This window comes from Anopheles merus, chromosome 3R (assembly GCF_017562075.2).
Source record: "Anopheles merus strain MAF chromosome 3R, AmerM5.1, whole genome shotgun sequence".
Classification (NCBI taxonomy): domain Eukaryota; kingdom Metazoa; phylum Arthropoda; class Insecta; order Diptera; family Culicidae; genus Anopheles; species Anopheles merus.
The window spans coordinates 11,197,823-11,224,146 of record NC_054084.1 but is presented as its reverse complement, the minus strand read 5'-3'; the positions used below and the strand labels follow the sequence as shown (position 1 = coordinate 11,224,146).

At 50.0% G+C, this 26,324-nt stretch overlaps 11 protein-coding genes across 12 annotated transcripts; 5 read left to right on the top strand and 6 right to left on the bottom strand.

Annotated features, from left to right (window-relative positions):
• Positions 1-27: 27 nt before the first annotated feature.
• Positions 28-1,425, top strand: LOC121595361. The gene is made up of 2 exons (XM_041919275.1): positions 28-437; positions 501-1,425. The coding sequence occupies exons 1-2, from the start codon at positions 185-187 to the stop codon at positions 1,196-1,198; spliced, it is 951 nt and encodes a 316-aa protein (XP_041775209.1). The 5' UTR covers positions 28-184; the 3' UTR covers positions 1,199-1,425.
• On the bottom strand, positions 1,399-3,406 carry LOC121595363 (transcription factor A, mitochondrial-like). 2 transcript variants are annotated; one of them, XR_006005157.1, is made up of 3 exons: positions 3,237-3,406; positions 2,088-3,112; positions 1,399-1,490 (listed from the first exon to the last, which is right to left on the bottom strand). XR_006005157.1 is itself a non-coding variant. In XM_041919277.1 (2 exons), exons 1-2 carry the CDS (start codon positions 3,293-3,295, stop codon positions 2,338-2,340), a joined length of 834 nt encoding a protein of 277 aa, XP_041775211.1. In that variant the 5' UTR covers positions 3,296-3,406; the 3' UTR covers positions 1,785-2,337. The 2 variants fall into 2 exon arrangements, 1 of the variants encoding a protein (XP_041775211.1); XM_041919277.1 differs by lacking the exon at positions 1,399-1,490 and having other exon boundaries at positions 1,785-3,112.
• A 96-nt stretch (positions 3,407-3,502) lies between these two features.
• Positions 3,503-5,109, top strand: LOC121595358 (PCI domain-containing protein 2 homolog). Its single transcript, XM_041919272.1, has one exon. The coding sequence runs from the start codon at positions 3,808-3,810 to the stop codon at positions 4,993-4,995; it is 1,188 nt and encodes a 395-aa protein (XP_041775206.1). The 5' UTR covers positions 3,503-3,807; the 3' UTR covers positions 4,996-5,109.
• On the bottom strand, positions 5,095-7,621 carry LOC121595359 (cysteine protease ATG4B). The gene is made up of 5 exons (XM_041919273.1): positions 6,953-7,621; positions 6,515-6,860; positions 6,364-6,443; positions 5,742-6,302; positions 5,095-5,668 (listed from the first exon to the last, which is right to left on the bottom strand). Exons 1-5 carry the CDS (start codon positions 7,062-7,064, stop codon positions 5,604-5,606), a joined length of 1,164 nt encoding a protein of 387 aa, XP_041775207.1. The 5' UTR covers positions 7,065-7,621; the 3' UTR covers positions 5,095-5,603.
• LOC121595360 (mediator of RNA polymerase II transcription subunit 30) lies at positions 7,071-9,317 on the bottom strand. Its single transcript, XM_041919274.1, has 2 exons — positions 9,040-9,317; positions 7,071-8,958 (listed from the first exon to the last, which is right to left on the bottom strand). The coding sequence occupies exons 1-2, from the start codon at positions 9,158-9,160 to the stop codon at positions 8,081-8,083; spliced, it is 999 nt and encodes a 332-aa protein (XP_041775208.1). The 5' UTR covers positions 9,161-9,317; the 3' UTR covers positions 7,071-8,080.
• Positions 9,318-9,525: 208 nt separating this feature from the next.
• LOC121595364 (bis(5'-nucleosyl)-tetraphosphatase [asymmetrical]) lies at positions 9,526-10,780 on the top strand. The gene is made up of 2 exons (XM_041919278.1): positions 9,526-10,009; positions 10,151-10,780. Exons 1-2 carry the CDS (start codon positions 9,837-9,839, stop codon positions 10,401-10,403), a joined length of 426 nt encoding a protein of 141 aa, XP_041775212.1. The 5' UTR covers positions 9,526-9,836; the 3' UTR covers positions 10,404-10,780.
• A 39-nt stretch (positions 10,781-10,819) lies between these two features.
• Positions 10,820-11,926, bottom strand: LOC121595362. Its single transcript, XM_041919276.1, has 2 exons — positions 11,786-11,926; positions 10,820-11,725 (listed from the first exon to the last, which is right to left on the bottom strand). The coding sequence occupies exons 1-2, from the start codon at positions 11,849-11,851 to the stop codon at positions 10,922-10,924; spliced, it is 870 nt and encodes a 289-aa protein (XP_041775210.1). The 5' UTR covers positions 11,852-11,926; the 3' UTR covers positions 10,820-10,921.
• Positions 11,927-12,922: 996 nt separating this feature from the next.
• Positions 12,923-18,066, bottom strand: LOC121595803 (signal transducing adapter molecule 1). The gene is made up of 7 exons (XM_041920037.1): positions 17,646-18,066; positions 17,333-17,555; positions 15,705-15,865; positions 15,522-15,638; positions 15,182-15,454; positions 15,043-15,105; positions 12,923-14,739 (listed from the first exon to the last, which is right to left on the bottom strand). The coding sequence occupies exons 2-7, from the start codon at positions 17,373-17,375 to the stop codon at positions 13,144-13,146; spliced, it is 2,253 nt and encodes a 750-aa protein (XP_041775971.1). The 5' UTR covers positions 17,376-17,555; positions 17,646-18,066; the 3' UTR covers positions 12,923-13,143.
• Positions 18,067-19,362: 1,296 nt separating this feature from the next.
• On the top strand, positions 19,363-23,310 carry LOC121595804 (palmitoyltransferase ZDHHC3-A). Its single transcript, XM_041920038.1, has 2 exons — positions 19,363-20,236; positions 20,341-23,310. Exons 1-2 carry the CDS (start codon positions 20,121-20,123, stop codon positions 21,032-21,034), a joined length of 810 nt encoding a protein of 269 aa, XP_041775972.1. The 5' UTR covers positions 19,363-20,120; the 3' UTR covers positions 21,035-23,310.
• Positions 23,311-23,561: 251 nt separating this feature from the next.
• Positions 23,562-25,558, top strand: LOC121595969. Its single transcript, XM_041920470.1, has 2 exons — positions 23,562-25,337; positions 25,404-25,558. The coding sequence occupies exons 1-2, from the start codon at positions 23,562-23,564 to the stop codon at positions 25,485-25,487; spliced, it is 1,860 nt and encodes a 619-aa protein (XP_041776404.1). The 3' UTR covers positions 25,488-25,558.
• A 77-nt stretch (positions 25,559-25,635) lies between these two features.
• LOC121595973 (dolichyl-diphosphooligosaccharide--protein glycosyltransferase subunit DAD1) lies at positions 25,636-26,288 on the bottom strand. Its single transcript, XM_041920476.1, has 2 exons — positions 25,968-26,288; positions 25,636-25,873 (listed from the first exon to the last, which is right to left on the bottom strand). The coding sequence occupies exons 1-2, from the start codon at positions 26,173-26,175 to the stop codon at positions 25,743-25,745; spliced, it is 339 nt and encodes a 112-aa protein (XP_041776410.1). The 5' UTR covers positions 26,176-26,288; the 3' UTR covers positions 25,636-25,742.
• Between the last annotated feature and the right edge of the window lie 36 nt (positions 26,289-26,324).

The window sequence follows — 26,324 nt, the reverse complement described above, 5'->3', positions numbered from 1 at the left end:
CAGATAAATCGGTATTTCTGGTCACTCTGGATGCAGAAGACGGCAACAAAACGAAGCAATCAAAATACGTTCTTTTTCCTCTCCGGTATTTGCGGAAGTGGAAGAAAAACGAGCACATTCCGCCCGCGGGAGAGCAATGTGCAATCGCTTAAGCAAAGCCGCTGTCCAATAATCACAATACGAAATGGATGACGAAATAGCTTCATCAGAATCGGTGGAGCAGCAGCAACAGCAGCCCAAAACGCAGGAAGACATTCTGGCCGCACGGAGGGAAGCGCGGCGAAGGAAGATATTGGAAAACTCCAGCAACCGACTGTCGAAAATAGTGGGCCAAGAGATAGCGCCTCCACCACCGAAACCGGAGCCCAAAATTGCCGAGGAAAGCATTACGAGCGGGGACCCATTCAGCAGCGACTCAACGTTGCCCGTCGATGATGGTAAGAAGTGACTAAGGGGCGGGTGACGTGTAGCATAGTTTTAATGTTCATCCTTCTCCGCAGAAACCACCTCGGAATCTTCGTACGGCGTGTATCCCGACCCGCAGGACGAACGCCTGGAGTACATCAGCCCCCAAGTTGAGGCGCTGCTGGCAAACTCCGGCTTGAACGATGACTCCTTTCTGAACGCCCTAACTGGAGGTGGCGGTGGAGCGGGCAGCTCCGTCCCGAACGGTGACATCTTTCATCTGCTCAACACACTCAACCAAGCACAACCGGCCAACGGGAGACTGTTCGATGGGGCAGCCAGCACGCAGCGTCGAGCCGCCGGAAGCCAGCAGCAGCCTCCCACCTCATCTCCCAGCAACAGTCGGTTTGCGCGAGCGCTGCGTACCAAAGTTCATCTCGTTGTCGCATCGATCGTGGCCTACCTGCTGTTTGCCACCGGCAATGAGGCGTACATCGGGGGCAACGTGTTTCTGCCGCTGCTGGCCTGGGAGTTGATTGAGCTGCTAATGATTGGGTCGGTCGAGCCGGCCGGCGGGCAGCAGCTGCTCGGTATCGTCTTCATGCTCGGCGGCATACCGATGAAAACGTCCCAAACGGTGATGAAGCTGATGAACACGGTCAACAAGGTGATGAAGGACGTTGCGTTCTTTATGTTCTTCTTCGTGCTCACGCACCTGCTTTGGAGCCGGCTGTGGTTGGGCATCGAGCTGCGGTACGTGCTCGGGTACGATCAGCTCGAAACGGTCTCGTAGGGAGTGTGTGGCCCGATGCGGTAGGATCTGTTTTTTTGTTTAGTTCTATTCTTTCTCTTTGTTTTGTCTCTATGGACCACTTTCGTAGGCGCCGACCAGGCTTGTTGGGAAAGGGAAGTAATTGTCTGTCATCTTTCAGTTTGTGCAACTAATAATGTAAACTCTGCCATTGTGTGGTGCATGCGTGTCGCTATCGCTAAACTATAAATGTTGTGTTTTATTTACCATTTTAATTCGTCAAAAAACTGCTCCCAGTCTGGCATTAGCAAACCAGTGACGAACAGTGCGAAAGCTGTGTCGCATGGGTACATGTAAAGAAAAGAGGGAGCATATGTAATAAAATACAGCCATTTGCTTGCGTACCTACAGTCCATTCCAGCACATAATACATTGTCACACAATACAATGGCCATTGGTTAGTTCCTGCAATCCTCTTCGGGGTTTGCTGCATGAATCATGCTAAATGGCGTTAATTGCAATGCACTCCTCCCGGTAGGAGCAACATTTAGATGACGAATATTGTTAAAAATCAATGGAATGTTCTTTCAAGCATATGAATAAGACACACAAACACACATCCACTTCCTTCAGTTACTACTAATAGTTAGCTTTATGGCGTCTACTTTATGTCGTTATAATGCTTGTTCCTTTTCCCATTCAAATGCAATGATCTGTTATTAAATGGCAATTCAAAACGAAAATGCAGAAGAAAAAATCACACAACAAAATACAAATGCTCACAACAAGGGCAGCGGGCAAGCATGGGGGGCATGGAGTTAACATGGATACACGAGCAGCCAGTATGAGACGGCCAACAGCAATGCCCTGTCCTCCATGCAGCGCAACCAGTGTCAGAATTTAAAGATCGATTTCAACTTGTTCACTATACCCTTCTGCTGGTGCTCTTCTTGCTGCTGCTTCTCCTGCTGCTGCTGCTGCTGCTTCTGCTGCTGTGGTTCCCGTGTGGATGCTGTGGTGGATGCCACCGATGGCGGTTTCAATCCTTCACTCGTGTCCCTACCCGCCTGGAGATGGTTTTGGTCTGGCGCTGTAACGTTTCGCTTTGGTTCACCTTCTACAACGGTGCGTGCTGGGCTTTGCGCGTTGCTTTCCCCAGACAAAGCGGGACACCCGAGTTCCTATGGACGGGCAGCACTGGTTGGTTTCTTCGGCTTTGCTACCGGTGCACTGTCCACCACCGGAATGCCACCCTTCTTCGCCTTCACGGACGCCGGCGACGGTGGCAGCAGTACGTTCTTCTTCCGCACCGCGATCACATTTTCCGAGGCGAGCATTTTATCTTCCCACACCTTCATCTCCTCCTGGTAGCGCTTCATTTCCGCTTCCGCCTCTTTAGTGTAGCGCTCCCGCTCCGCCTCCGGTAGCCGTTTCCACTGCATGCCCAGGTTTTTCATCTGCATCTTGTTGTCCTCCTTTGACAGGCCGGGCGCCGGTTTGTTTTGGGCGCAGAACCGCAGGTACGCATTCATCGGGCGCTTCGGGCGGCCGAGCTCCTTCAGCATGCGCTTCTGCTCGCGCTTCACCTTGCCCTCGTTGCGCTGCTGCCGCTCGAGCTTGATTTCTTCCTTCTGCGCATCGGTCAGCTGGCTGAGATATTTGGCGTTCTTCTGCAACCACACCGCCTGCTCGCGCTTGTACTCTTCCTCCAGCTTCGCTTTGGTGGCTTGGTCAAGCGACTGCCACTTGACGGCGGCTAGCTTGGAGATGTCCGTGGGGGAAGCCTGTGGATTGGCGCTGGCCAGCGAGGACCGGATGCTTTGCGCGAACCTTATGTAAGTGTTCATCGGGCGTTTTGGTTTTTCCGGGACCGATTTGGTGGCAGTGCCGGCATCGTTCAGGGTGGCCGTTGCGTGCAGCCCACAGGATGGCACGGAGGACAGTGACCCCGGTTGTCTGAAAGCACAGTCGCGTGTTTGTATTAAAAACAAAGCTACCTCCCAGGGCGTACGGTGTGTACATAACCTAGCCAGTGAAGCGGTGGGAAAAACAGAGCAGGAACACGACAATGGCAACCTACCTTGTGGAAAGCAACAGCCGCGGACTGTAGAACAGTCTTGCCACTGCATTGAGCTGCATAATTATGAATTTAAGAAAGAGTTGCGAATAGCAAAAAAATCAGCCGAATCTGTTTGCACAACAAGCGTTTGCTTTTCTCCGCAGCGATGCCACTTTTGACAGCATCGTTTGTTTACCTTTTTCGTGCGCGCTTTTTTTTTTTTTGCGGCGATAGTCGTCAAATGGCACGTTTTTTTGCAAGGTGGATTAGCCCAATTCGGTAATAGGCCAATTCCGCGTTGGGTTTTTATTAATTAAGTTGTTCGAAAATAATTCTATCAAATTCATCCGAAAAGATTGCAAGTGTAGGTAGTGATAACATAAAAATACTCGTTTGTTCATTTTGTACCAACCCAACTTACCTAAACACCCAATGTTTGAGCTGTCAAACAGTTTGTTTATGTTTGCTTGTGCCGCATTTTTACAAACACAGCGCGCTGCGGTTCATTTCCTCCGTGATTCGTAAACCATTCAGTGCAATCAGTGGAAGAAGCATCTCCACAAGCCATCCAACACTTGCAAAATCCACAAAAATGTATCTGCACGACTATTTAAACAAGATCATGCGCGTGTGGAACGCGTACGAAGGGCAGGCGGTAGCGCGGTTCCTGTCGCTTCAGGATTTTCACGTCAACGATCCCAACCTGTACAAGGAAAACCCGGACGCCGCCGTCAGCCGACAGTTGCCCTCGCCGCTGGACGAAATCGTGTCCGCCCATCTCAAGGTCGTGTACCATCTGATGCGTTCCGATCCGCCCAACTACGCGGAAGCTTACCGCTTCCAAACCGGCTGCATACAGGCCGTGGTGAAGCTGCTGCAGCAGATGAAGGAAGAAAACTGGATCCTGCCCATCATGTACGTCGTCTCGATCGATCTGCGTCTGCTGGCGGCCAAGTGTGAGCAGCAAACGAAGAGCTCCAAGTGTGGCGAAATTCTGGAAAAGGCGGCGGAAAGCTTAATGTCCTGCTTTCGTGTCTGTGCCGGCGATACGCGCTCCTCGGACGAGGACACCAAACGGCTCGGCATGCTGAATCTGGTCAACCAGCTGCTGAAGGTGTACTTTCGCATCAACAAGCTGCACCTGTGCAAACCGCTGATCCGCGCGATCGACAGCTCCAACTTTAAGGACAGCTTCACCCTTGCGCAGCGCATCACGTACAAGTACTTTGCCGGCCGGAAGGCGATGTACGATTCGGACTTTAAGAATGCGGAAGAGTACCTGAGCTTCGCGTTCGACAACTGTCCGCGACGGTTCACGAAAAACAAGCGGCTGATACTGATCTACCTGACGCCGGTGAAGATGCTGCTCGGGTACATGCCGCGCAAGGAGGTGCTGGAGCGGTACAATGTGCTGCAGTTTCACGATCTCGCCTCGGCCGTGAAGGAGGGCAACGTGCGCCGGTTCGACGAAGCGATCCGGCGCCATGAGATGTTTTTCATCAACGCGGGCGTGTACCTGATCGTGGAGAAGATGAAGATCCTCACGTACCGGAATCTGTTCAAGAAGGTGCACCAGATACTGCAGACGCATCAGATCGATATGAACGCGTTCCAGACGGCGCTCCAGTTTTCCGGCGCCGAGGACGTGTCGATGGACGAGACGCACTGCATCGTGGCTAACTTGATCTACGAGGGGCGCATCAAGGGGTACATCAGCTACCAGCACAACAAGCTCGTCATCTCCAAGCAGAACGCATTCCCGAGCGTAGTGGCCGCATGATCCGGCGAAGGGGAAGGGATGGGGGCATTTGTTTAGATTGTAATTAACCGTAAACTATATTTTTCCTCACAACAATACAGACGACATACGAAGCCGGCGTGGCGGAACCAAACAGCGGTAACGCGATTTATTCAGTGTTTGCCTTTAAATTCCCTTTCGAAAGAACGTTCCTTTCGTTGCAGTGCCTTCAATTATTGCTGGTTCTGTTTTTTGTTTGCAACCATACTAAAATCCTTTTCTTTTACCACATAGAGAGAACGCGAATTGAAATTAAAAAAGAAAGCGTAACTAACGACAAAACCTCACCTTGTTGTGGCCACAGTTCGATTTGATTTGCACTTCCTCTTATTCTAATCTTTTTAAACGCTGCTTTTTGGGAGCACTTTAGACATCGTTGCATAGAAAAAATCGTTTCGAGTGACACGCTGGAGAGAATGCACGGTGACAAGGCGTACAGGCGAAGCGCTTCAGCAGAATTCCTCCATTTCCTTCAGAGCCTACTGTGTTCGAGGGGAACAGGGTGGGGGGAAAAGCTGATACAGAAGCAGTTTTTGCGTTTGATTTCCTCAACCGTACAGATCGTGCTGTGGTGTGCAGTCCGGAGGCCGCTAGGCTATAATTTCAAACTCCTCATCCGAATCATCGAGCGTGCGTGGTTCTACCTCTTCAAATTCTGCAAAAGCAAAAACACACACACACACATTAGGAACTGTGAAACGACAACAGCACGAAGCGTCCCCTTTTACCTTCGTTCGGAATCTCCGTCGCCGATATCACATTGAAGGCCTCGGTTGGTCCACTGTTTTTCCGCGACGAGGCGGACGAAGCCGTCGTCGGTGTCCACGGTGCCTGGCGCGTCTTGGTAACCTCGAACAGCGCCTGGCTCGTACCACCGTTCACGCTGTCGTTAAACCGTGCCACCAGCTGGTCGAACTGCTGCCGGCTGACGCACAGAAAGCACACCGCCAGCGACGGATCCATCGAGGTGAAGCTGATCCGGCTAGCGTACCGCTGGTGGAACGTTTCGTCCAGCTCCTGTTCGGCCGGGTCCTGCTTGCTGCCGACCGTGCCCACCCGCTGAACCGTGTGTGGATCCAGGTAGAGGGCTTCCCCGCCCACGTACCCGATGAAGTAGAGGGCCTGGTTGGGACGGCCGCCGATCATGCCGCAACTGCCCGGCAGCTGGAAACACTTCTTCAGCCCCTCGATGTAGATCGGGTTCACCTCGCTCAGCCCCAGCCGGAGCGGGATGATGAGCAGTAGCGGCTTCCATGCTTCCGGTTCTTTCTTATCCACGCACAGTTCCACTGGCAATGAACGGCAATGGCAGAAATATAATTCGATTTCATATTTTTCGAAAAAACTTACCTATTTCGTCCGTCGCCACCGTATTGTCCAAAGCTACATGAATGACCAGTCGGCACCAGTCATCGAATTTTACCAATTTCCTAAAAAAAGAGAGAGAATTTAATAATTTATACCTTCATGAATGCGAGATTAGTCCATCGTGTGCGCTTACTTCAACACCTGCGCGACCGTGTTCGGCCCAAACCACTCGCCAATCCGCTTCTCCTCGGACGAGTCGCCCATCAGCGCGATCTGGTGCAGCGAGAACGGGGCCTGCTTGCTGTCCTCGAACCGATTGACGATGTTCAGATAGATGTCGTCGCGCGTTTCCGCCTCCCACACCCAGTCCCGGCCCAGGTGCAGCTGTAGCAGGGCCTGGGCCAGCACCATCTGCCCGCAGCGCAACATGCAGCCCCAGCCCTTGTCCGTCGTGAGCTGCGTGTTGCCGATCGGGACGAACCCGCGGCGATAGGTGCACCACAGCCGGGACTGCACATCCTGTCTTATTGCTTCGAGATCTACGGAGGGAGGAGGGGGGGGGAGGAGAGAAAGTGAGGACTGAGTCACCATTGACACACACACACACAAAAACGGAGCTTCGGAACCTTACCATCGATGGCATTGTATTGCTTGCCCAGTATCCACACCGTGTCGTTCGTTTTCGGGATGTCGTCCGGTTCGGTGGCAATGCTCAGATCGTACCCAACATATGCGTCCAGCATTTTTCCTCCGTTATGTTATCGCTTGTTCGCAGTGCCCCCGGTGGTGGGAGATAACATTGGCCTACTTATGCAGCAGCTCTTCCGCAGCGAGACACACAAGACGCCACGGAAGGAGATGGTTTTTCTTTTCCGTACCAGAGCCACGGGGGCGATTGTATCACCCTCTGAAGACCCTACACCCTACCCCACAGGAAGGTTTCGGTGGTGGTGGTGGTGGTGGTGGTGGTGGTGATGATGATGATGGTGGCACTACCTTCAGTCCAATCTTGGGCACACACGCACGGCCAACTACGTCGTCACTGTTGGCAACGGTAGCGCATACACACACGCACGCACACACACAGGGCACACCAGTTTGCTCGATTAAAGCACGCAATAGTAAACACAAAATCGCCTCAACAATTGCTTCTTGGTGGACATTTGTTGCATTCTCGAAATTGCAGCGCGGCCCAAAGCGTTTTCTGACAAAGAAGCCACACGCACGCAGCTCGACGAGCGCGAGTACGAAACGAACGAACGAAGGGCAGTGTGAGTGAAATTTCTTTTGTTCGCGTTTGTTATTATTTTCATCCTCCCTTCCCCTTCTCTACCACAGCACCACCGCTCCGATGTTCCTTTCTGCTGTTTGACGTTAGGCGTCGCGCGTCCCCCACCGATGCTCAGCTGACGGACGGACGGACGGACGGACGCAAGGGTGCATTTGCATTGTGGGATCACCCGAGCGACGTCGTCGCCCACTGTGCAGTTTTATGAAACCGTGTACATATGCTGGTGTGCAGTGTGTGAATGGTGGAAATATGCTTACATTAATGAGAGAACGAAATGCTTTCTAAAAATATCCATTTATAAATATCATTTCTGCCCGTGGGCTGCTGCCGTCGTCGGCCCTACATTTTGAGTAAACGCATTCAAACACGAGCGTTTTTTCGGAGCGTTAATTTAAGTGGAAAATTATTATTACACTATCAATAATACCCTACACAGAGTGTCGCCCTCCTGCACACCGATCCTTCCGACTAGCACCGTCTCATACTGAGCATCGTGTTAATCTCCCATATGGTCAGCCGTATCTTGTCGATAATTTCGCGCAACTGCTTGTTCTTCAGCTGCACCATCGCGACCAGCTCGCGGTTTTCCTGCAGCGCCTTCTTGTACTCCTCCGTGTGCACCGGCTCGGTCCGCTCCAACTCCCCCTTCAGCGGTATCAAGCTCTCCACGTGCGTGTACTCCATGCCCTGCTGGCAGTTGTCGTTGCACTTGTCGTACAGCAGCCGCAGCCGCTTGAACAGCAGCCGGATCGTGCGGAACTGTTCCTGCACCTTCGCCTTCTTGTCGTTGCTGGACAGCTGGCCCTGGTTCGTCCCGTTCGGGGGCTGAATGGAGCGCAGTATGCCGAACACCTCCTGGAAGCGGCTCACAATGTCCTGTACCGTTTCCTGCCCGATGCGGCACAGCGAGAGCAGGTTAAATTCGGCCTTCTGTTGCTGCTGTACCGCCGTCCCTGCGCCGGGTTGATTCGGCGGGACGGATTGGTTCTGTGACTGGGGGTTGTTCATCGGGTTGCCGGGTCCGACATTGCTGCTTTGTTGTTGTTGCTGCTGCTGCTGTTGTTGTTGCTGTTGTTGCTGCTGTTGCTGCTGTTGTTGCTGCTGCATGCCCATCTGGGGGGATGGTTGGGCGGCTTGGTGCGTTGGATTCTGTCCGACCATTTGATTCGCACCGGGCTGATGCTGGTTTGTCGCGACCTGCTGAGGATTAGGTTGCATTCCTTGGCCGGGTTGCTGCTGCTGTTGGTTTTGCTGCATCATGCCCGGATTGAGCCCCATGTCCTGATTGCCCTGTCCCGGTACGCCCTGCATCTGTGGGCTGTTCATCATGTTGTTTTGATTAAATCCTGTAGTGGAATTGGAGTTTTGCAAAGGTTAAAATGCATCCCGGAACGGATGGTACGCGGCCGGACGACTCCTCTACTCACCCATCATGCCCATTTGGTTCGGAACGTTCATTTGATTTAGGTGCTGTTGGATGATGGGACTGTTGTAGTTGCCCCGGTGCCCGCTGGGGCTCTGGTATCCTCCCGGGAACTGGCCAGCCATGGTGGGGCGTTTAAATTCTGCGTTTTTCTGCAACTTTTCCGGCAAACCTTCGCTCAGCTTACAACCCGAATGCGGCGAACAGTGTGTGCGTGTGTACACAAGCTTGATGTTTTGACAGCTTGCACGGTGAGATGTGACGCTGCCCGCGAACCGGTAATCGGTTTTTAGATATTTTACACATTTATAAGGATTATTTTGTGTAAAATTTCAGAAATATACTTGATGCATGAAAACCATTTTTTCTGAATTTTGAAAGCTGGAAATGGCATTTATTTTCTATCTTTGCATCATTTTGAACCGGTTCGGTCAACGGTCAACGGTTACCCGTGTCACCCTGTGCTGACAGTCAGATGCTTTTTGTTTTGCTTTGTGCGCTGCACTGTTTCTCGTGATTTCATTTCAAACACGCCGCGTTGCATCGGACAAAGTTCACGTCCCGCGACGTCGTTCCCCGTTCCGCGAAAGTGCACCGTACCAAACACTCACACACACTTACACAAACACACACGCCGCAGCCTTAATCCCTGAAAATCAGTGCCTGTATCGGTGAGTCGTACAGTTTATCTTCATCCGCAGCAGAGAGTCGCTTCCCGTCGCTCCTGCGCTCAGCCACCTTGTTTTCGCGTGTGATTCCGTACCCCAAAAAGGACTAACCATTGAACACAAGGACAGCAAAATGGCAAAACGGGCGGCCGGCTTTCTCATATTTCGCCGACTGCGCGAACGTATCGAGTATCTGATGCTGCAGGCATCGTACGGCCAGCATCACTGGTCGCCACCGAAAGGTCACGTCGATCCGGGGGAGGACGATTATGCGACGGCCCTGCGGGAAACGACCGAGGAAGCCGGGTAAGTAGGAGAAAGAGGGGGGGGGGGGGGGAAACAACGAAACAGCGCATCTTGTCGCAAGGTCACACATTCTTCCCCCTCGCGCGGTTGTTTGGTGCGGATAAATGCTGATGTTTTTGCTTTGTTTCGCTTTGCTTTTAGATACGCCGAAAGTGACCTAAACATTCACCGGAAGCAATCGTGCACGCTCGAGTACAAAGTGAAGGGGCACGACAAGGTGGTCGTTTACTGGCTGGCGGAGCTGCGCAATCCCGCCCAGGAGGTGAAGCTATCCGACGAGCACCAGGACATGAAGTGGCTGGACTGTGATGAAGCGATCAAAATTGCGGACTACGAAGACTTCGCGAAGATGGTACGCGCATTCGATGCTAAGATTAAGGCAAACGAGCTGTGAACGGTGAGGGGGGGGGGGGTGAGGAGAGAGTGAACGTGTGTGTGTGTTTGTGTGACCGCGTGTATGTGTGGTTGCGTGTTTCGATCGAGTACAAGTCTATTTATCCGTCTCTTGCACCGTCTCTTGTTCCGCGCTATGCAGTTTTACACGTATATCTCTATACATACATATATATATATACACACACACACACACACACACACACACATATACACGTGCGCGCGCGCCAATCGCTTTCTCTAATTGGATAATTGACAATTATCGATTGTTCTCTATGACCTACTGTACTGTAAACTTTAGCCACGATTATATATGATATATGCCGAGTGAAAATTGTTCACTTTAAACCGAGCGAATAAATGAGAGTCATACTCTGACGACGACGATCGGGTTTGTTTCATTTTACGAGCTCTTTGACTACTGACGCAACGTCCACGTGCATTTATTGCTGCGTAACTGGTGCAACGCTATTGAACAACATTTACAACAAAAAAAAAAACGAAAGTCATCTTCCCGTCCTACCTGCCCTTCTTGTGGTAAGCACTTCGCTTTGGTTCACTTTCCACCTCCTCCCGCTCCAACTCGTCGTCTGTTTCGTCCTGCTCGTCCTGCTCCATCTCGCGCCGGTAAAGCTCCTGAAACACTTCGTACTCTTCCAGCGTAACGTACGCCACCTTCACCGCGAACCGCTTGTCGCTCGTGTCCGTAATCTGGTGCAGCGGAGGATTGCCCGTCGGTGTGCCTTTCTCCGCCTTGAGCGACCGCGGCTTAAACAGTCCCAACCGCTCCAGGAACGTGTGCCGGCAGCGCAAATGGTCCAGATCGTGCGCAAAGGCGCTGGATTTCACCACCTCCAGTACCTCGTGGCGCATCGCCTGCAGCAGGTAGGCAATCTTTGCCTCCGTCACGTGCTGCTCGTCCACCAGCAGGTTCGGGGCGGCCAGAAACAGCCGGTACACGTTTTTGCGCGTCTCAAAGTGGGAGTGCAGAAAGGCGACCCGTTGCGCCAGCTGCCCGTGGTTGGTGTAATCGAGTAGATAGGGATGGGCCGACACCAGCACCTTCATGTTGGCGTCCCCGAACTGGCACGACCGCCAGCAGTGCAAGCTTTCCGCGATCTTTTCCACCGGCCGCACCAGTATGGCCGGGTGGCCGCCGATGATGGAGAGTGTCTTTTCCAGCTCGAGCCCTTCCGTGCTGAGCAGTTTCGCTGTGCGGTGCCACTGTTCGGGGGCGTATTTGGAGAGTTCCGGCACGGCGACCAGCAGCGCATTGATGCTTTCCTTGTCCGCACCCTCCACGGAGGATGCAATCGCTTCGGCCTACAATGAACACGTGGTTTGTTGTTACATTGTGTTGATACGGCGTGAACTAAATCTTACCAGCTTTGAAGAATTGCTTGCGGAGCAATATCTCCGCAATAATGCCGATGTACACCTTGCAAACATCGTGTAATGTGTGCCGGATTGGAACAGTAGGCGATGCAAAAGAAAGGCTTGCAAAACAACAACATAAATAAACGTTGACAGCTTCACCGCGCGAAGGCTCGTAAACCCTTGAAGTTACAGGCGATTCTGGTGGGACAGTTGGCGGATATTTTTTTAGTGTTAGGGATTTGAATTTTTGGTCTCCAATTTTGAAAACTTTTGAAAGAAATTGTTTGACAGAAAAGAACATACCGGTTTGTTATTAATTTAGTATATTTATTTTTCAATGTGTAGGTTGTGTGTAGTATGTACGTAGCTCAACTATTGTACAGCATCGTCTATCATCGGTTTTGCATCAATTCTTCGCCTCCATCTATAAATGTTCACCCCTTTACGGTGGGACGACCCACCCACAAAACAACCTTCCGGCTTCCTTTGCGACAGCCACGCGGGTAGATAACAAATACGCCTCCCCACCATACCGAACGGCCGGCCGCCTCATGATATCGTATATAAATACATATCCTACTATATATTCTTCCCTCCTTGATTTTTTGCTTTAAACACTAACGGACTCCCCCCTCTAATCGGTTTGTAGATTCTGCGAATGTTCAAAAAATAAGCCCTCACACACGCACGTGCGTTTTGCTACTAATAATTCAACACAGGTTGTTTCGGTTCCGCTTCCGCTTCCGTTACCAATTGCTCTCTTCTTTCCGACTAATCACACTGCCAGAAGCCTTTTTTGTTGTTGTTGTTGTATCGCTATACTGTTTCAAAAACGTAATATATGCAGCATTACTTCTATTATTGCCGGCAAATAGCGTTGCCCAATCCGCGCTTCACGTCCACTGCCTGATGCCCTTGCCCTTGGTGAACGAAGGAGGAGGGTGTGCCTAGGGGACTTGTTGTTGTTATCTCAAAAGGAATATCATTGCTGTGGCATTGTAGCCTTTTTCGCCCTGTGAAAGGCCAAGAGCCTCTAAGCCAAACCGTAATTTAAAACCAAAACTCTACACAATTCGAATACACAGAGACACTGCCGCCAGCAGAGTAAATGGAGCGGTAAACAAAACAACAAACCAATTCTGCTCCTCGTCCCACGTTCAGTTTATGGCTTTTAAAGGAAAAGTTTCAGTTAAAAAGAGTACCGACTAAAACCGCTAGGCGAACATCAAAAACATCTCCCTTGTACCCATATACGAACCGAAAAAAGTGGCATTGGTCAAAATGTGTCGTTTTCAGTTGGGCGATCGGGACGGATGCCTTCCCTTGGGTCTGTCCCCGCTCCCCGTATTCCGACCGTCCGAAGCTTACCGCTGCTGCTGGTAGATGGGAATGTTCTGCGGTCCCTGGTGGTTCGTGTTGATGGACAGTGGTCCTCCGATTCCACCGGGCCCACCGGGCGGGAACATGTTCATTGGGGCGCCCAACGGGGGGAAGTTGGTCATCTGCGGCGGTCCCATCTGGGGCATGAACTGTTGCTGCTGCGGTTGCTGTGGCGGCTGCTGCGGATGATGGTGAGTTGGTGCGCCCGATGTGGGAGGATAGTGGGCCGGTGGCATGCTCATCTGCTGCTGGTTTGGATGATGGTTTGCGTTCGGTTGGGCGGATGGTGGTGGTGGTGGTCCACCAGCACCCTGCATTCCCTGCGGGACGGCGGTTTGCGGCATCTGTTGGGACACTGGTTGCTGCTGCTGTTGCTGTTGCTGGGGAACGTAACTCGGATAGCTGACTGGAGGCTGTCCTCCGCCCGGTCGCATTTGCGGAAGCGTCTGTTGATTCGGATTGGGTGGTGCCGGTTGCATCTGATGGTGCGATGGCGGACCGCCGGACATTCCCACAGGCGGAGGTGACGTAGGATTGGCGAATCCTTGCGGCATTCCCCCGAGATGCTGCTGCTGAGGCATCGACATATTTGGCATCGTCTGTGGAGCGACCGACGTCGTGGACTGCTGCTGCTGCTGCTGCTGGTTGCCAACTCCAGCCAACGAGGTGGTTGGTGGTGCGCCCTGCGAAAGCATTCCATTGGTGGTGGGACCGTTCTGCGCCACGGTCTGCATGGGATGAGGCTGATGATGTTGGTGAGAAAGATGGTGCATGCCAGCTTGCTGCGGTGGCGGCTGTTGCGCTGGCGTAGGAAACTGTGGCATCGTGCCAACGTTCAGCTGCGTCATGTCGTGCCGTAGATGGGTCATACCGTACCCCGGCATTGACGGCGGCTGCGAAGGTCCCATCGGGTACATTCCCACACCCGGCAGGCTCTGGTACATTGCCGGCATACCGTACATCGGGTTCATCGAGCTGCCCGGGTAGCCGCCGGGCGTACCGTACGCACCACCGGCCGGCACCGGCCCACCCATCGACATCATCGCCGAACGGTCCGGTTCGCGCATCAGGTTGTGGTAGAGATTGATCGCGTCCACCAGATCGCTGCTCGACTGCGTCAGCTGGGCATGCTTGCGATCGACCCGCTCCAGCTCGGCATCGATCATCGGGCCCATCTGGTTGACCAGCTGCTCAAGCTGCAGCATCTCCTCCGTGTCCTGGGACGGATCCTCCGGATCGGCCTCGTGTATCAGATGCAGCAGCCGGTCAATCTTTTCCTCGTTGATTTCCACCGTCGCCGGCTGCAGCAGATGCTTCTGCTGCCCGTCCTTGGCACCGTCCTGCTTTTGCTCGTCCGAAAACTGGACACTCTTTTTCGCGCCCTTGCCGGACGCCGCCAGCGATTCCGGCTCGACGGACAGGTCGGCGGTGACAAAGTTGGATGGGAAAAGGCCCTCCCCGCGCTGGTTCTGACCCTTCCACCAGTTTGGATCGGAATCGTCCAGCACCATGATGATTTCGCCGGCCTGGAACGTCAGCTCGTTGTCTTCGGCTGCCTCAAAATCGTACAGCGCTCGAACCTGCATGAAATGGAAATGAAAAAAACATGTTATAGGGTTTTCCAGGGGTTCTCATAGTTGTGGGACACTTCCTTGACTCTTTCTTATGGGAAGTGGACTTCATATGATGGAAATTGGACTCTATGGCACCTTTATTGGACAGCCTCCTTGGAATCCAATAAGAAAGGATTTGTCCAACGTAAGTGCTGGAGAGTCCAATTTCCATTACATTAATTTCATTTCCCTTAAGAAAGAGTCAATAAAGTGTCCCACAGCTTGTTTGGTTTGTTAAAGCAAAAAACCCTTAAATATTATATGACCTACCTTCCTGGGTTCTGCCGCTGGCGCAGTAGATAACAAAGTGGAAGGATATAGAGATGAAGCGCTCTGTGGAAAAGACACCAACACATTATTACTATTGCTTCAAACCCTAACCCTAACAATGGTTTCCCTCACTGCATACCGTTCCGGACGATGACATCATCTTCGGAGATTGCGTGTTTTTGACTTCCTTCAGCGACAGTTCGATCGCTTTCGCAATGTCGTCCTCCTCCTGCTGACTAGACACGACGTTCGGGTCTTTGCTGAGCGTCGTTTCGCGCTTTGGTGTGGCGGACGGGTCGTTAAAGTCGTGCCCCTCGTCACGCAGCTTCTTGTACAGCGACGGTATCAGGTCGAGCTGCGGATCCGACTTGAACACATCCTCGGCCCAACGTTTCAGGGTAAGTTTTAGCTTCTGCAGAATAGAAAGACGCGGACAATATATTAAAAGGCTTTCAAAATGCAGCATTCATTCTGCTTACCGTGGTCACTTTGGGTTGACTTTTCTGCAACAGCTTCTTAAACTCCGTTTCAAACTCCCGCGAGGCCACTTCCAGATGGAACTGTTTACCACAGTTGTTAACGCATGCATCGAGCAGCTGAAATGTTGTGATAAATAAACGATGAATAATGTTTGTAAACGCTAAATTACCCCCTGATCCTACCGTTATTGCTTTCATAACCACGTGCGGGTTGGGCGAATTCAATCGTTTGATGATGCATTTTAAGCAATCCTTCGGTGTGGCCGATCCATTGTTTACCCGGTCGCAGATGTCCAGTATGAGGCCCCAATTTTCCGTCGTATTGTTTTCGCTTGTTGTTTTCTCTACAACATAAAGCAAACGAAATTAGTAAAACAAATAAGTAAAAATGGTAGATGTTATATTAATCTACAATTATTTCATGTCATTTAAGCGTTTCTTCAATTTCAATTGCACGCCCATAAAATCTCACCAAAAACTTGTTTTATTGCGTACAATCGTCTTGTTGTTGTAAATGTAACTGAGAATTGTACATCTGCGGTTGATGTTGCATAAAAAAACCCATCACACGGTCATATTTCAACCTCTAGAACGTGTTTTTTTTTTGTCCCAAGTCCGTATCATTTATCACCACGATCAGCACCCGAAACATCACGCAAACGGGGCGAATCATTCGACCGGGCGGCAATTCCGCATCGAATCCGTACAAATGATTCATCACAGCCTAATCACAGCCGCGTGCGTTGTGCAATAATAGCTTGTTCGATGTGAGCAATCGTTTCCCAAAACAAAACAAATCTTCAAAATTCAAGTTTCTAGCATAATTGAAATTTGGCTTAATAATGAGCTCAAACTGGCACCAAAAGTACTTCAATGGTGATTGTAGCTTCTGAAAATGTCGTACGAAATCCTGCACAAAAACGCACAGTGAAACGAAACCGTTCGATTAGAAGTTGTAAGGTTTCCCGAAGCGAAAAACGACGAGTAGACGAGATAAGCGTCTACGCGAAAGGGGCTGATGGGGCAGGCGGCCGCGGGTCGCATTAGTCATCGCAGTTTGCAGTGTGCGTTTTCTGACCTCTTCTCAAACCATAATCTTTATCTTTAAGCTCTTCTTCTGCTACGTGGAAGCGCGAAAGATGATGTAAATAAACAGCAAACAGTCTGGTTAATACTGAGGCTGCAGTACAAAGAGCGCACCGGAAAACGGGAACAAGGGCGTAAATTGAACTTTGCCAGAGCTTTGTCCAGTTGCGCTGGAGCTGTGTGTACCCCGAAGAAATAAGACAGAGGAGCATATTGTTACGGTTCTAGGCAGGCGATGGATTGCAAGATTTTAAGTTCATTCCCTCTCATATTGCTACTTCGTATTGATTTTCCTGCGTCATTAACAAAGTATGCTTCTGCCCGTTCGGGCGGGACCCGTGTTATCAAGGGTGTCACGTCACGCTGTACCTAATGCGCGGCTGACCTCCTCGGGGAGATTGGATGTGGTACAGGTTTCCCCGTTCACTGCTTTCACCCCGGGAACCATTTCTTCCGTCGTTTTGCCACCGCAATCGGGGCAATGGCAGCAGCGCGCGCGCCTTTCCCTGCACATCCTAATTTAATTAATAAACCTCAATTGCAGGAATGCGTCGCGATATTGATGCGTAATGCGGGGCAGCCATGTACACACAGCGGGATACAGTGATAATGTTTTCTCTTCTGTATTGCAACGATGGGCTGTGAAGGTGCTAAAGATTTGCAACCCAGCCACCGTGTCACATGGGCCGAAGTTGTTGTCCTTCGTGAGCAACTCTCATACCAACCTATATCGGCGTTGAGTGTGGACGTCGTTCCGAACAGACTCATGTTTGTAGCGTGGCGGATGTTGTTGGTCCGCGGATCGCTGTCGCTGTTTCTCGCTGTTCCTTGTCTTCCCTGCAGTGCCACGACGTCCACGGCCAATAAGCACAGACCCCGAATGGAGGTTCGGGTGTGGAGATTGTTCAGCTCTCGCGCCGCCCGCTTATCACTGCACCGAGAGAGACACTGTAGGAGGGAAGTGGGAGGAGAAAGCAAACTCGTTTAGTGTTTGGTCTCCTTCACAGCACGGGCTCCACTTTCGCCTTCGATACGCACACACACACGCACTCCGATCACTTTCTTCGGCTAGGACCCACTGCGCGGGATATGTTGAGGGAAGGATTTGTGTTTTTTTTGCTTTTCTGCTTCAGTGTTGGTTACTTTCTCGCCCTCTTTTGTTTCCACAAAATTGACGTTTTGCTGCTCCCTTTGTATGCGGAAATGATGCAAAGTGTAATTTACCGTTTCGCACAGAATTACTTTCACACAAACGCGCTTCCGATATTCTCGCACTCGCACAACGCTTTGCTCAATCTTGGCGACACACTACACGGCAAGGGTGCATAATTTCGCGGCCCGAAAATGTTGTGATGTGCTCCGGGAATTTTAACTTTTTCCTCTACCCAAAAGGCGATGATGAATCAAATCGACCAAAATGACAGGCTACTGCTCTTTCCTCTTCTTCGCGGTGTTGGGTGTTGTGCTTTTCTTTTATTTATCCGCGAGCTGTCATAATACGCACGGCGACGGTGGTACACTGTAAAGTGAGAGAGAATAAACAAATTACTGTCAGAATTCAATAATTGAACGCTTTTTAGTTACCCAAGTGCCACAAATCCACTAAACGACCACTAAACGGCTTCTAAACGACTCAAGTTCTCTACCTAAACGGAATATAGAAAGACTTCGTTTAGCAGACGGCAAACGACTCATTCATTCTAAAAATAGCAAAAAAGCTGGTGGCGCTCTCTGTTGGTGGGATACCCCAACCAGTTGAGCTTCATCGCTTGGAGGAGAGCTTTCTCATTTCCTCTGTACTGTTGTATGGTTTCGCATTGAAGTTATGCATCGCTAGAACTAGAACGGCGATACGATTGTTTAAATACTAAACTCCAACGGAAACCACCAGCACTGAAGCAAGTGAGATTTGAGTAATGATTGTTGGTGTTGATACCCACGTATCTAACCACACGACCATTCATATAGATTTTTGCTCAGAAAGTTATAAGGCTATATAGGTCATGATAAGATGAAACTTGTCGAAACACATTGCAAGAAAAGGATAGCAATATAATGATGAGTTGTAATACGCCATCTATTGATCAAACCAATGAAGCTGTGGAGCTTTCATTTTTTTCTATGGATATTCAATTTTCCAGTCGTTTAAGCTTAATCTGTGGCGCTTGGGTAGCATGCTTTTTAGTTTAATGCTCGATAGTTGGCTCGATTGTTCAATTTCATTCCATTTCATTCCGGAAACCCGTTTCAAAATGTCACAAAAATCTAACAGCATACCGAGAAAAAAATCATAATTTTTTGTATGGAAAAACGTGTCTACTAAAAAGCACATTTTCAATAGTTGCCAGAGAATCGAAGTTCAACCAGTAAGTTCAGACTGTATTGGGCGGTGGTGTTTGGTTTTTCAAACAGGTATCGAATCGAACCTTCTTCGAATCATGAATCGCGCATCGAATCGATGGAAGAAGGAATTACGATCGAGGGGGAGAAGAAGAAACACAGAGAAAAACGCTACACATTCACACATACATTATTTGCGAGAACAAGAAATCGGGAGAGTGTATATCAACGCTCGCGAATGAGTGCAAGCAGGTGCGGTATAGAAGATAAAGCAAGATGTGTAGTCGAGTTTTTGTTCAAGCTAGGTCCAAAATGCCTCATTGGGAATAAATTTCAAAAATCCCAATAAGTTTGGAAATACTTACCAGTGTACATTGTCCGCTTGACAGTTCACCTCGGTGAGTGTAGTTGTCTCCTTTGTGCACACCATCTCGTATTCTCTTTCTCGCACACACCACCGCATACACGTTCAGCTGATGCGTATACGCGTAAACTGGCCAAAACCCTCTCCCGTTCGGTGTATTGTGGAACACAAGATTTGAATTGCTCTTGCGCGGTACACGGACGACGGGCCTCCGTAGTTTCGTGTGTCGGCTTTGTGGGAGGGCTGTTTGCTGTCAAAAAGTTGGTCCCCGGAAGGGAAGGAAAAAAGGTTAGATTAATCGCCGATTTCCACTGTCGATGGAATTGTGAAACCGGGCGCTGTGAATTCGAATGCGATGGTCCAAAAGGAAGATTGGTCTGCGGACGAGGAGCAGCTACAGTGTATTTCCGTCATCGTCGTCGTAGGATCGTAGGGTCGTAGTGTGTTGTGTGTGTGTTTTTTGTGTCTGTGAAAAGGTAAATGCGGGCGGTGGAAGAGCTACTGCAAGAGGGCCCCCTCCACCGAGCGGAGTAGGAAGTCAAGTCCGTGGTTACTGTGTGTTTCGTCGTGTGTTGTGAAAGTGTGAAGGCTTGTTGTGTACGTGCGCGCTGTTTTGTGGTCGTGGAGGGGTTGAAGAGAAGTGGTGGAAGACCGCCAGCTACAAGCGACCCAGAGATAAACCAGCGGCGGCCCCCCGACTTGTGGTTCGTTTATCAATTACTCAACGGCACCACGGTGGTACGCAATTTCGGTCCGCAATCGGCGCTTGCAGGCGCTCCCAATCGCAACCGCACCGTGTCATCATCGAGATGGCTTTCGTGAAGGATCCCTGCGGTATTGTGTGCGTGCTGATCACCTACATGACCGTCCTGCACGCGGACTATGTGGTAACGCACTGGATAATTCTGCAAACGATGCCCAACAGGTAAGGAGAGGAGGGGGTAACGCGATGATAAGCGTTATCAAAACGTATGCACCTTTGTTTCTGCGCTTTTAATCTAATCATTCCTATCCCTTTCCACTCGTCAGCCTTTGGGCACCGTTCCATGTGGTGGCGTTCAACACGATCGTGTTCCTGCTGGCGATGGCCCACCTGAAAGCGGTCCTGCTCGATCCGGGCACCGTGCCGCTGCCCCAAATCCGGATCGACTTTTCCGACCTCCACTCGGAGAAGAACTACGGCCACGAGCGGGAAGAGTGGACGATGTGCACGCGGTGCGAGACGTACCGGCCGCCCCGTGCGCACCACTGCCGCATCTGCAAGCGGTGCATCCGCCGGATGGACCACCACTGTCCGTGGATTAACAACTGTGTCGGCGAGCGGAACCAGAAGTACTTCCTGCAGTTCCTGATGTACGTGTGCGCGCTGGCCGTCTACTCGATCGTGCTGATCGTGATTTCGTGGATGTACCCGTGCGAGGATTGCCACGCGGATGTGTCCCAGGCGCAGACGCGCATGATGCACAGCGTGCTGCTGCTGCTCGAGTCGGTCCTGTTCGGGCTGTTCGTGGTGGCGATCATGGTCGACCAGATGCACGCGATCCTGTACGACGAGACGGCGGTCGAGGCGGTACAGCAGAAGGGCCCGTACCGGATCCACCGGCCGAAGATGGCGCTGCTGGCGGAGGTCTGTGGCCGGGGGCATCCGATGCTGTGGATGCTGCCCTGCACCAGCCTCAACCGGAAGCATCACGATGTGCCGCTGCTGAGCCACGACGTTTAAAACCGCTCCCTAAACGGTCACGATGATCAGGGAGGGGAGAGAACAAAACCCGACGGCAAAAAAGGTATGCCTGGGAAACAAATTCCAATCGATGTGGAGGGGGCGGGCCGGAGCGCCAGACAGACACACGTTTGACCCATTTGGTGTGCCTCATTTGCATTATCGTGCATTTGTGATCGCACCTTGGGCTAATTAGTTTTCCATTACCTATTATCAAGGCACCACGGTATGTGTGTGTGTGTTGGTGAGCGCTTGTTTATGACGGTGAGTCGCTGCCAATTTTCCCAGGCCGCAAATTCCTTCGCGTGACCAAAGACTCGGAAAACACAAACACAGGGGGAGAGAGAGAGAGAAAGAGAGAGAGCGTTGTACATGCATATTCTCGAAAGGGTTCTTCTATAGAACGACGAGCGAAACCGCTTTTACGCCCAGGAAGGAAATGCTTTCTGTTAATTTATTCGTTTCTTTATGTTTTCTTGTTCCTAAGACGTTTTTTTTCTTTCTTTCTTGCATTAATCCGGACAGGAGACAATTGTAAGGCATTCTGTAAGAATGTGGTCCTATGCCACCAACAGGGAAAGGTAAACTAAGCAATAGCTAATGCAATAGCTATACAAAGCGATAACTCTCAACCCACCACCCTCCTTGACAAAACCTGTCGGAAATTGATAACAAGCTAAAAACAGTACAGACACCTACCCGAATTAGGTGCGAAATGGGGGAGCGTACAGTGAGCAGCAAAATTGTTCAGGAATTGATGTAAATTTGTGTACCAAAGTGAGGTAAAGGTATCTAAACTCTACGTATCTAAATAATTTTCACAGTAGTTTAAGTCTCAATGCGCTGATATTATTCGGTAACGTTGAACGAGTTCAACTAGCACCTTTCTAGTTTTGTGATAGATTTGGTTCTTGTGTGTATAGTTTCCGGTTATTCGTTTGGTTAGACACACACAACGCTCTAGGTTAGTTTTGAGGAGCAATTTTTTAATTTAGCTAGAAAGATGTTAGTTTCGATTAATGACGTATTACCCGTTTTTGGTGCGTTTAATATGGTAGTAAAAAGCACACAAATGACCAACCAATGGTGGTTTCCTATACAATGGCAACTCTTGACCTCGTATTGAACAACAAACAATCACGAACAAATATATGCTGTAGATGCATTTTGCCCAGGTGTTGGGTCCGGTCGGGCGATCATTCTTAGAAGATATGCGTACATCCACATCGAGATCATGCTTCACACATCACTGCCCCCAAAACAAGCACACAAAAAAAACTATCCCCTCTTAAAAGTATGTATAATTTAGCAAACAAATCAAAAGAAGAACAAAATCGCAATATCCTCGCACAGTTGTCCACACTTCGAGGTTTGCACGAGGGATCGATTTAACCGAGCTTATAGCACCTTCTAAATTGTTGATTACTTTCTACTCCTTCGGTTCGGTTGCGTTCGTTGCAGCAAATCATTCTTAATAAGACCTTAAGAGCAGTTTCCATTTCGGAGAACGTTACAGAGGTTGTGTTTTGCCCATGTGTTTGTGTGTGTACAGTGCATATAGTATTACAAAAAAATCGTTTCTGTAACTCGTATCGTATTAAGCAGCAGCTCGTCAGGTTAAAATAATTTAAAAGATGTAAGCCATTGTGCGGCTTTTTGTGTTTCAAACATTTTTGTGCATCGATCTAGATTAAACCGATTCCTAAGTATCATCCCCGCTGCACTTAGTAGATCATTTGCACAAGGAATGGGGCAATAGTAGTAGCAGTAGTAGTATAAAGTGTAGATGAGCAATATATAGGAACAAAATGCTAGACAGTGTCCATCGCGAGATCACTTTCGTACGGCTGTACATAGTTCACCATCACAACTTTACTGAGCCAATCAGTTCGAATCCCATGAGTGTAGCTTTTTTAACGACATACATACATACATACAGACTAACAATTAACTATACTGGCAGAACTATTTCCATGGTCGTACGCAATAGAGTGAGGGGAAAATGTGTAATACATTCAGTTTTTTTTACCGAGGCCCCCGTGGACACGGAGATACGGGTGCAAGAATTATACAATTAGTGACACAGATTGCATTTTTTCGCATATAATACAAAAGGTAGTAGACACACACACAGAGAATGGAAAATTGTGTGGGAATACACAGGTATGCTTCAACACACGATTGTGTGACGTGAAAAAAGAGGAAGGATAAACATATGCGTCAACATTATATTTTTGTGATCCGCAAATAAATGTATCAACTGATGTGCAATTAAATGTACTGCTGTTGTTTTTTTTTCTGCTAAGTTTCTGTAACATATCACAACCTGTTGTTTTGTAATGAAATGCATAATTTATGTAATTCATAAGCTATTTTCTGTAATTCTGAAACTCCATAACCAAACGGTTGTTTTGAATAAATACCTTTACAAAATACCCAATCCCACTGTGCACTTGTTCAAAATTCAAAACCAATTGTAGCCATTTGCCACCTGGGCGCGACGATTTGACAGCTCACCCACAGTCGCATGCTTTTGTTTACCGCCGAACCGTTTGTTTCGCAAAAAAGGAAAAAAGGGTGCAACAGTGCAAGAAAAGACTCGAGTTGTGTAATGTTGCGATTAATACGAATATGCAGTACAGCAGCATCGATAGCACCGAAATGGCCCCAACCAGCCAGTTTCCTCCTTCGGTACAGTACATTTTCCCCGCGGGAGTTCCACTACGAAACATCGGACGGTGAAAATGGTACACTGATGCATCGCTTCTCCCGGCACGTGTCCCACACGAAGCGTGATTTTACCGACACAACCAAGTGCAGCTTAAAGGTGTCCAATTTCTACCCGCTACCGGATGTGGGCACCTACGGGCAGCAGATACGCGATCTGGCAACCGTCGACCTGGCCAAGCTGATCGCCTTTACGACCGATTTCCGCAGCAAAACGGATGTACGATCGTACACGGAAGTCGTGAACGCACTGGACGAGGAGTGTGTGCGCCGGGTCCCGAGGGCAACGACGGGTGAACTGTTGGAAATGTTGCACTGCTTCATGTACCTGCTGCCGAACAAAATCGCCCAGCTAAAGTCGTACCAGGCGGCCCTGCCGAAGCTGATCGAGCTGTTCGACGGTGCGGAAAACGAGCGAGACTTTCTGTCGATCGTTTTCTTCCTCGGCATGTGGAAGCGCAACAAAACGGGGGCGATGCTGATGAAAGAATTTCTGCAGCAACATCTGCCCCGCTACCTCACACCGGACATGAGCCGGATGGATTTCGTCATACTGGCGAATGCAACGTACAAAACGAGTCTTCGAATGGTGGACGAATCGGATGCGTTTAAGAGCCGGCTAGTGAAGGAGATTGTTGAATTCGGGAATGAAGACGATTCGGCACTGCTGGTGACGCTGATAAAATGTGCCCGTATGAATCGGCTCGCCTCCGGGGAGATAGTGGAGAAGGTGCACTCATTCACGGAGTCCAACATCGACAGCAAGGAGCTAGATTTCCGTGGCCTTGCGCATTTGTTCGCCTACATAGCGGACAATCGGATAAAGGACGACACTCTGGCGGGCCTGTTCGTGGAAGGATGCTGGAGCCGATTCGATGCGGAGGTGAAGAAGAACGGATTCGAAACACAGTCACAATCCTGCCGGCCCAAGGATATCGCAACGTTTCTGTGGAGCTGTGCCACACTCGGTGTGCCGATCGAATCATACCCCGAAGTGAAAATGAACCTACTCGAAAAGGCAATACGGCTCAAGGTGGAAGCCGGCGAGTATCGGTACAGCTCCGATTTGCTTGTCGATACGATTCTTTCGCTGTGGATTTGTGACCGCAAATCGATCGCCCTCTTTCGGTTGCTGTTCAAAGATAAAGCGCTGGTGCAGAACCTTCGGAAAGAGCGTGCCAAGCTGGAATCACGCAAGGATTTGCTGCTTACCTGTGCGGAAATCGATTTGCCCGATGCGTGGGACATGATTAAGTCGGTACGCAAGCCTTCGGCCGATGCATTTGCGCTGGATCGTGCGGCGCCCGAGTTTCTGGTACGGCCTGGGCTGAAGAAAGTGGCCGAATGTTTGCACCGGTTAAAGGAAACGAAACAAATTCCGATCGTGGCGATACATTTCAATGCACCAGTGAAGCATTTAAACATAGCGGGGATTCTGGTAAAGTTGGCTGGTGGCGAGATGAAAAATGTGGACGTTCTTGATGAGCGGCACTGTCTGAGCGATCGGGAATCGCCCGTGGGGCTCATGAAGCTGAAAGCACGAATACTAGAAGATAAGGGCATCGCCGGAGGAATAGTGAGTTTGGACTAGACTTTGAAGTCTAAATAAAAAAACTAATAATTTTTATATTTTTTTCTGTAGGTTAATATCTGCAGGCACGAGACGGCAGAAGCGTTGGAGGAGGAACTTAGACGGATATTGCTAGAGCCAAAGGAACAAAGATGAGTGAATTTAGTGCTAACTAGTAGATCAATAAAACGCCCAAAGGATCCTGGAGCAGTTCCCGGGTCAACTTACCAATGCTTTAGTTTATCTTGATACGCTTCGGAGCTTATTCTTACAGCGAAAACGATTCGTTTTGTTCACTCACACTCTTTCATGTATTTACCAATTCTTATTCGTGTAATTGTTTATCCCACCTTACAACACCTAATTGCACACGCAAAATGCACACCGCATCAGCCCGACGGCGGCCCTTTTTTAACCGATGAAGTTGACCACGACCAGGTGCAAAATTATGTGCGCAAACACGAAGTCGGCAAAGCCACGCTCGGGCGAGATTCCCAAAAACTGTTCCTTGTTCTGGGGGTTCGACTGCAGGCGGAGGCACACTGGAATGAAGGGAAGTGCAATTGTGCAAAGAAAACATTTAGCCTGTGTTGGCAACGGGCAATGATAACAACACGGCGCTATCGCGTTACGTACCACCCAGCACGAAGCAGCTCACCGTGCTGATGAACCCGGCCAGGAACGAGTTGAACGGGAATGTTCCAACGAGGCAGCAGTAAACAAACTGCGTGATGCCGGTCAGCAGAATGTACAGCAAGTAGGCGTCGACGATCTTCAGCTTCTTGGGCGTTTTGTGCGCGTACTCGTCGTAGAACTTGTACAGCACTTCCGTGAGGTTCTTCATGGTGGAGAGCGTTGGATTTGGCCGCTGGACACGGATTCGGAGCGAGGAATACGCACGGAAAAGGAATGTGTGAGGCTGCGCGAAGATCTTTCCGATTGGAATTGAGATTTTTGTGTTGTATTTATGTGACGTGTGCCTTTCCCGGTTGA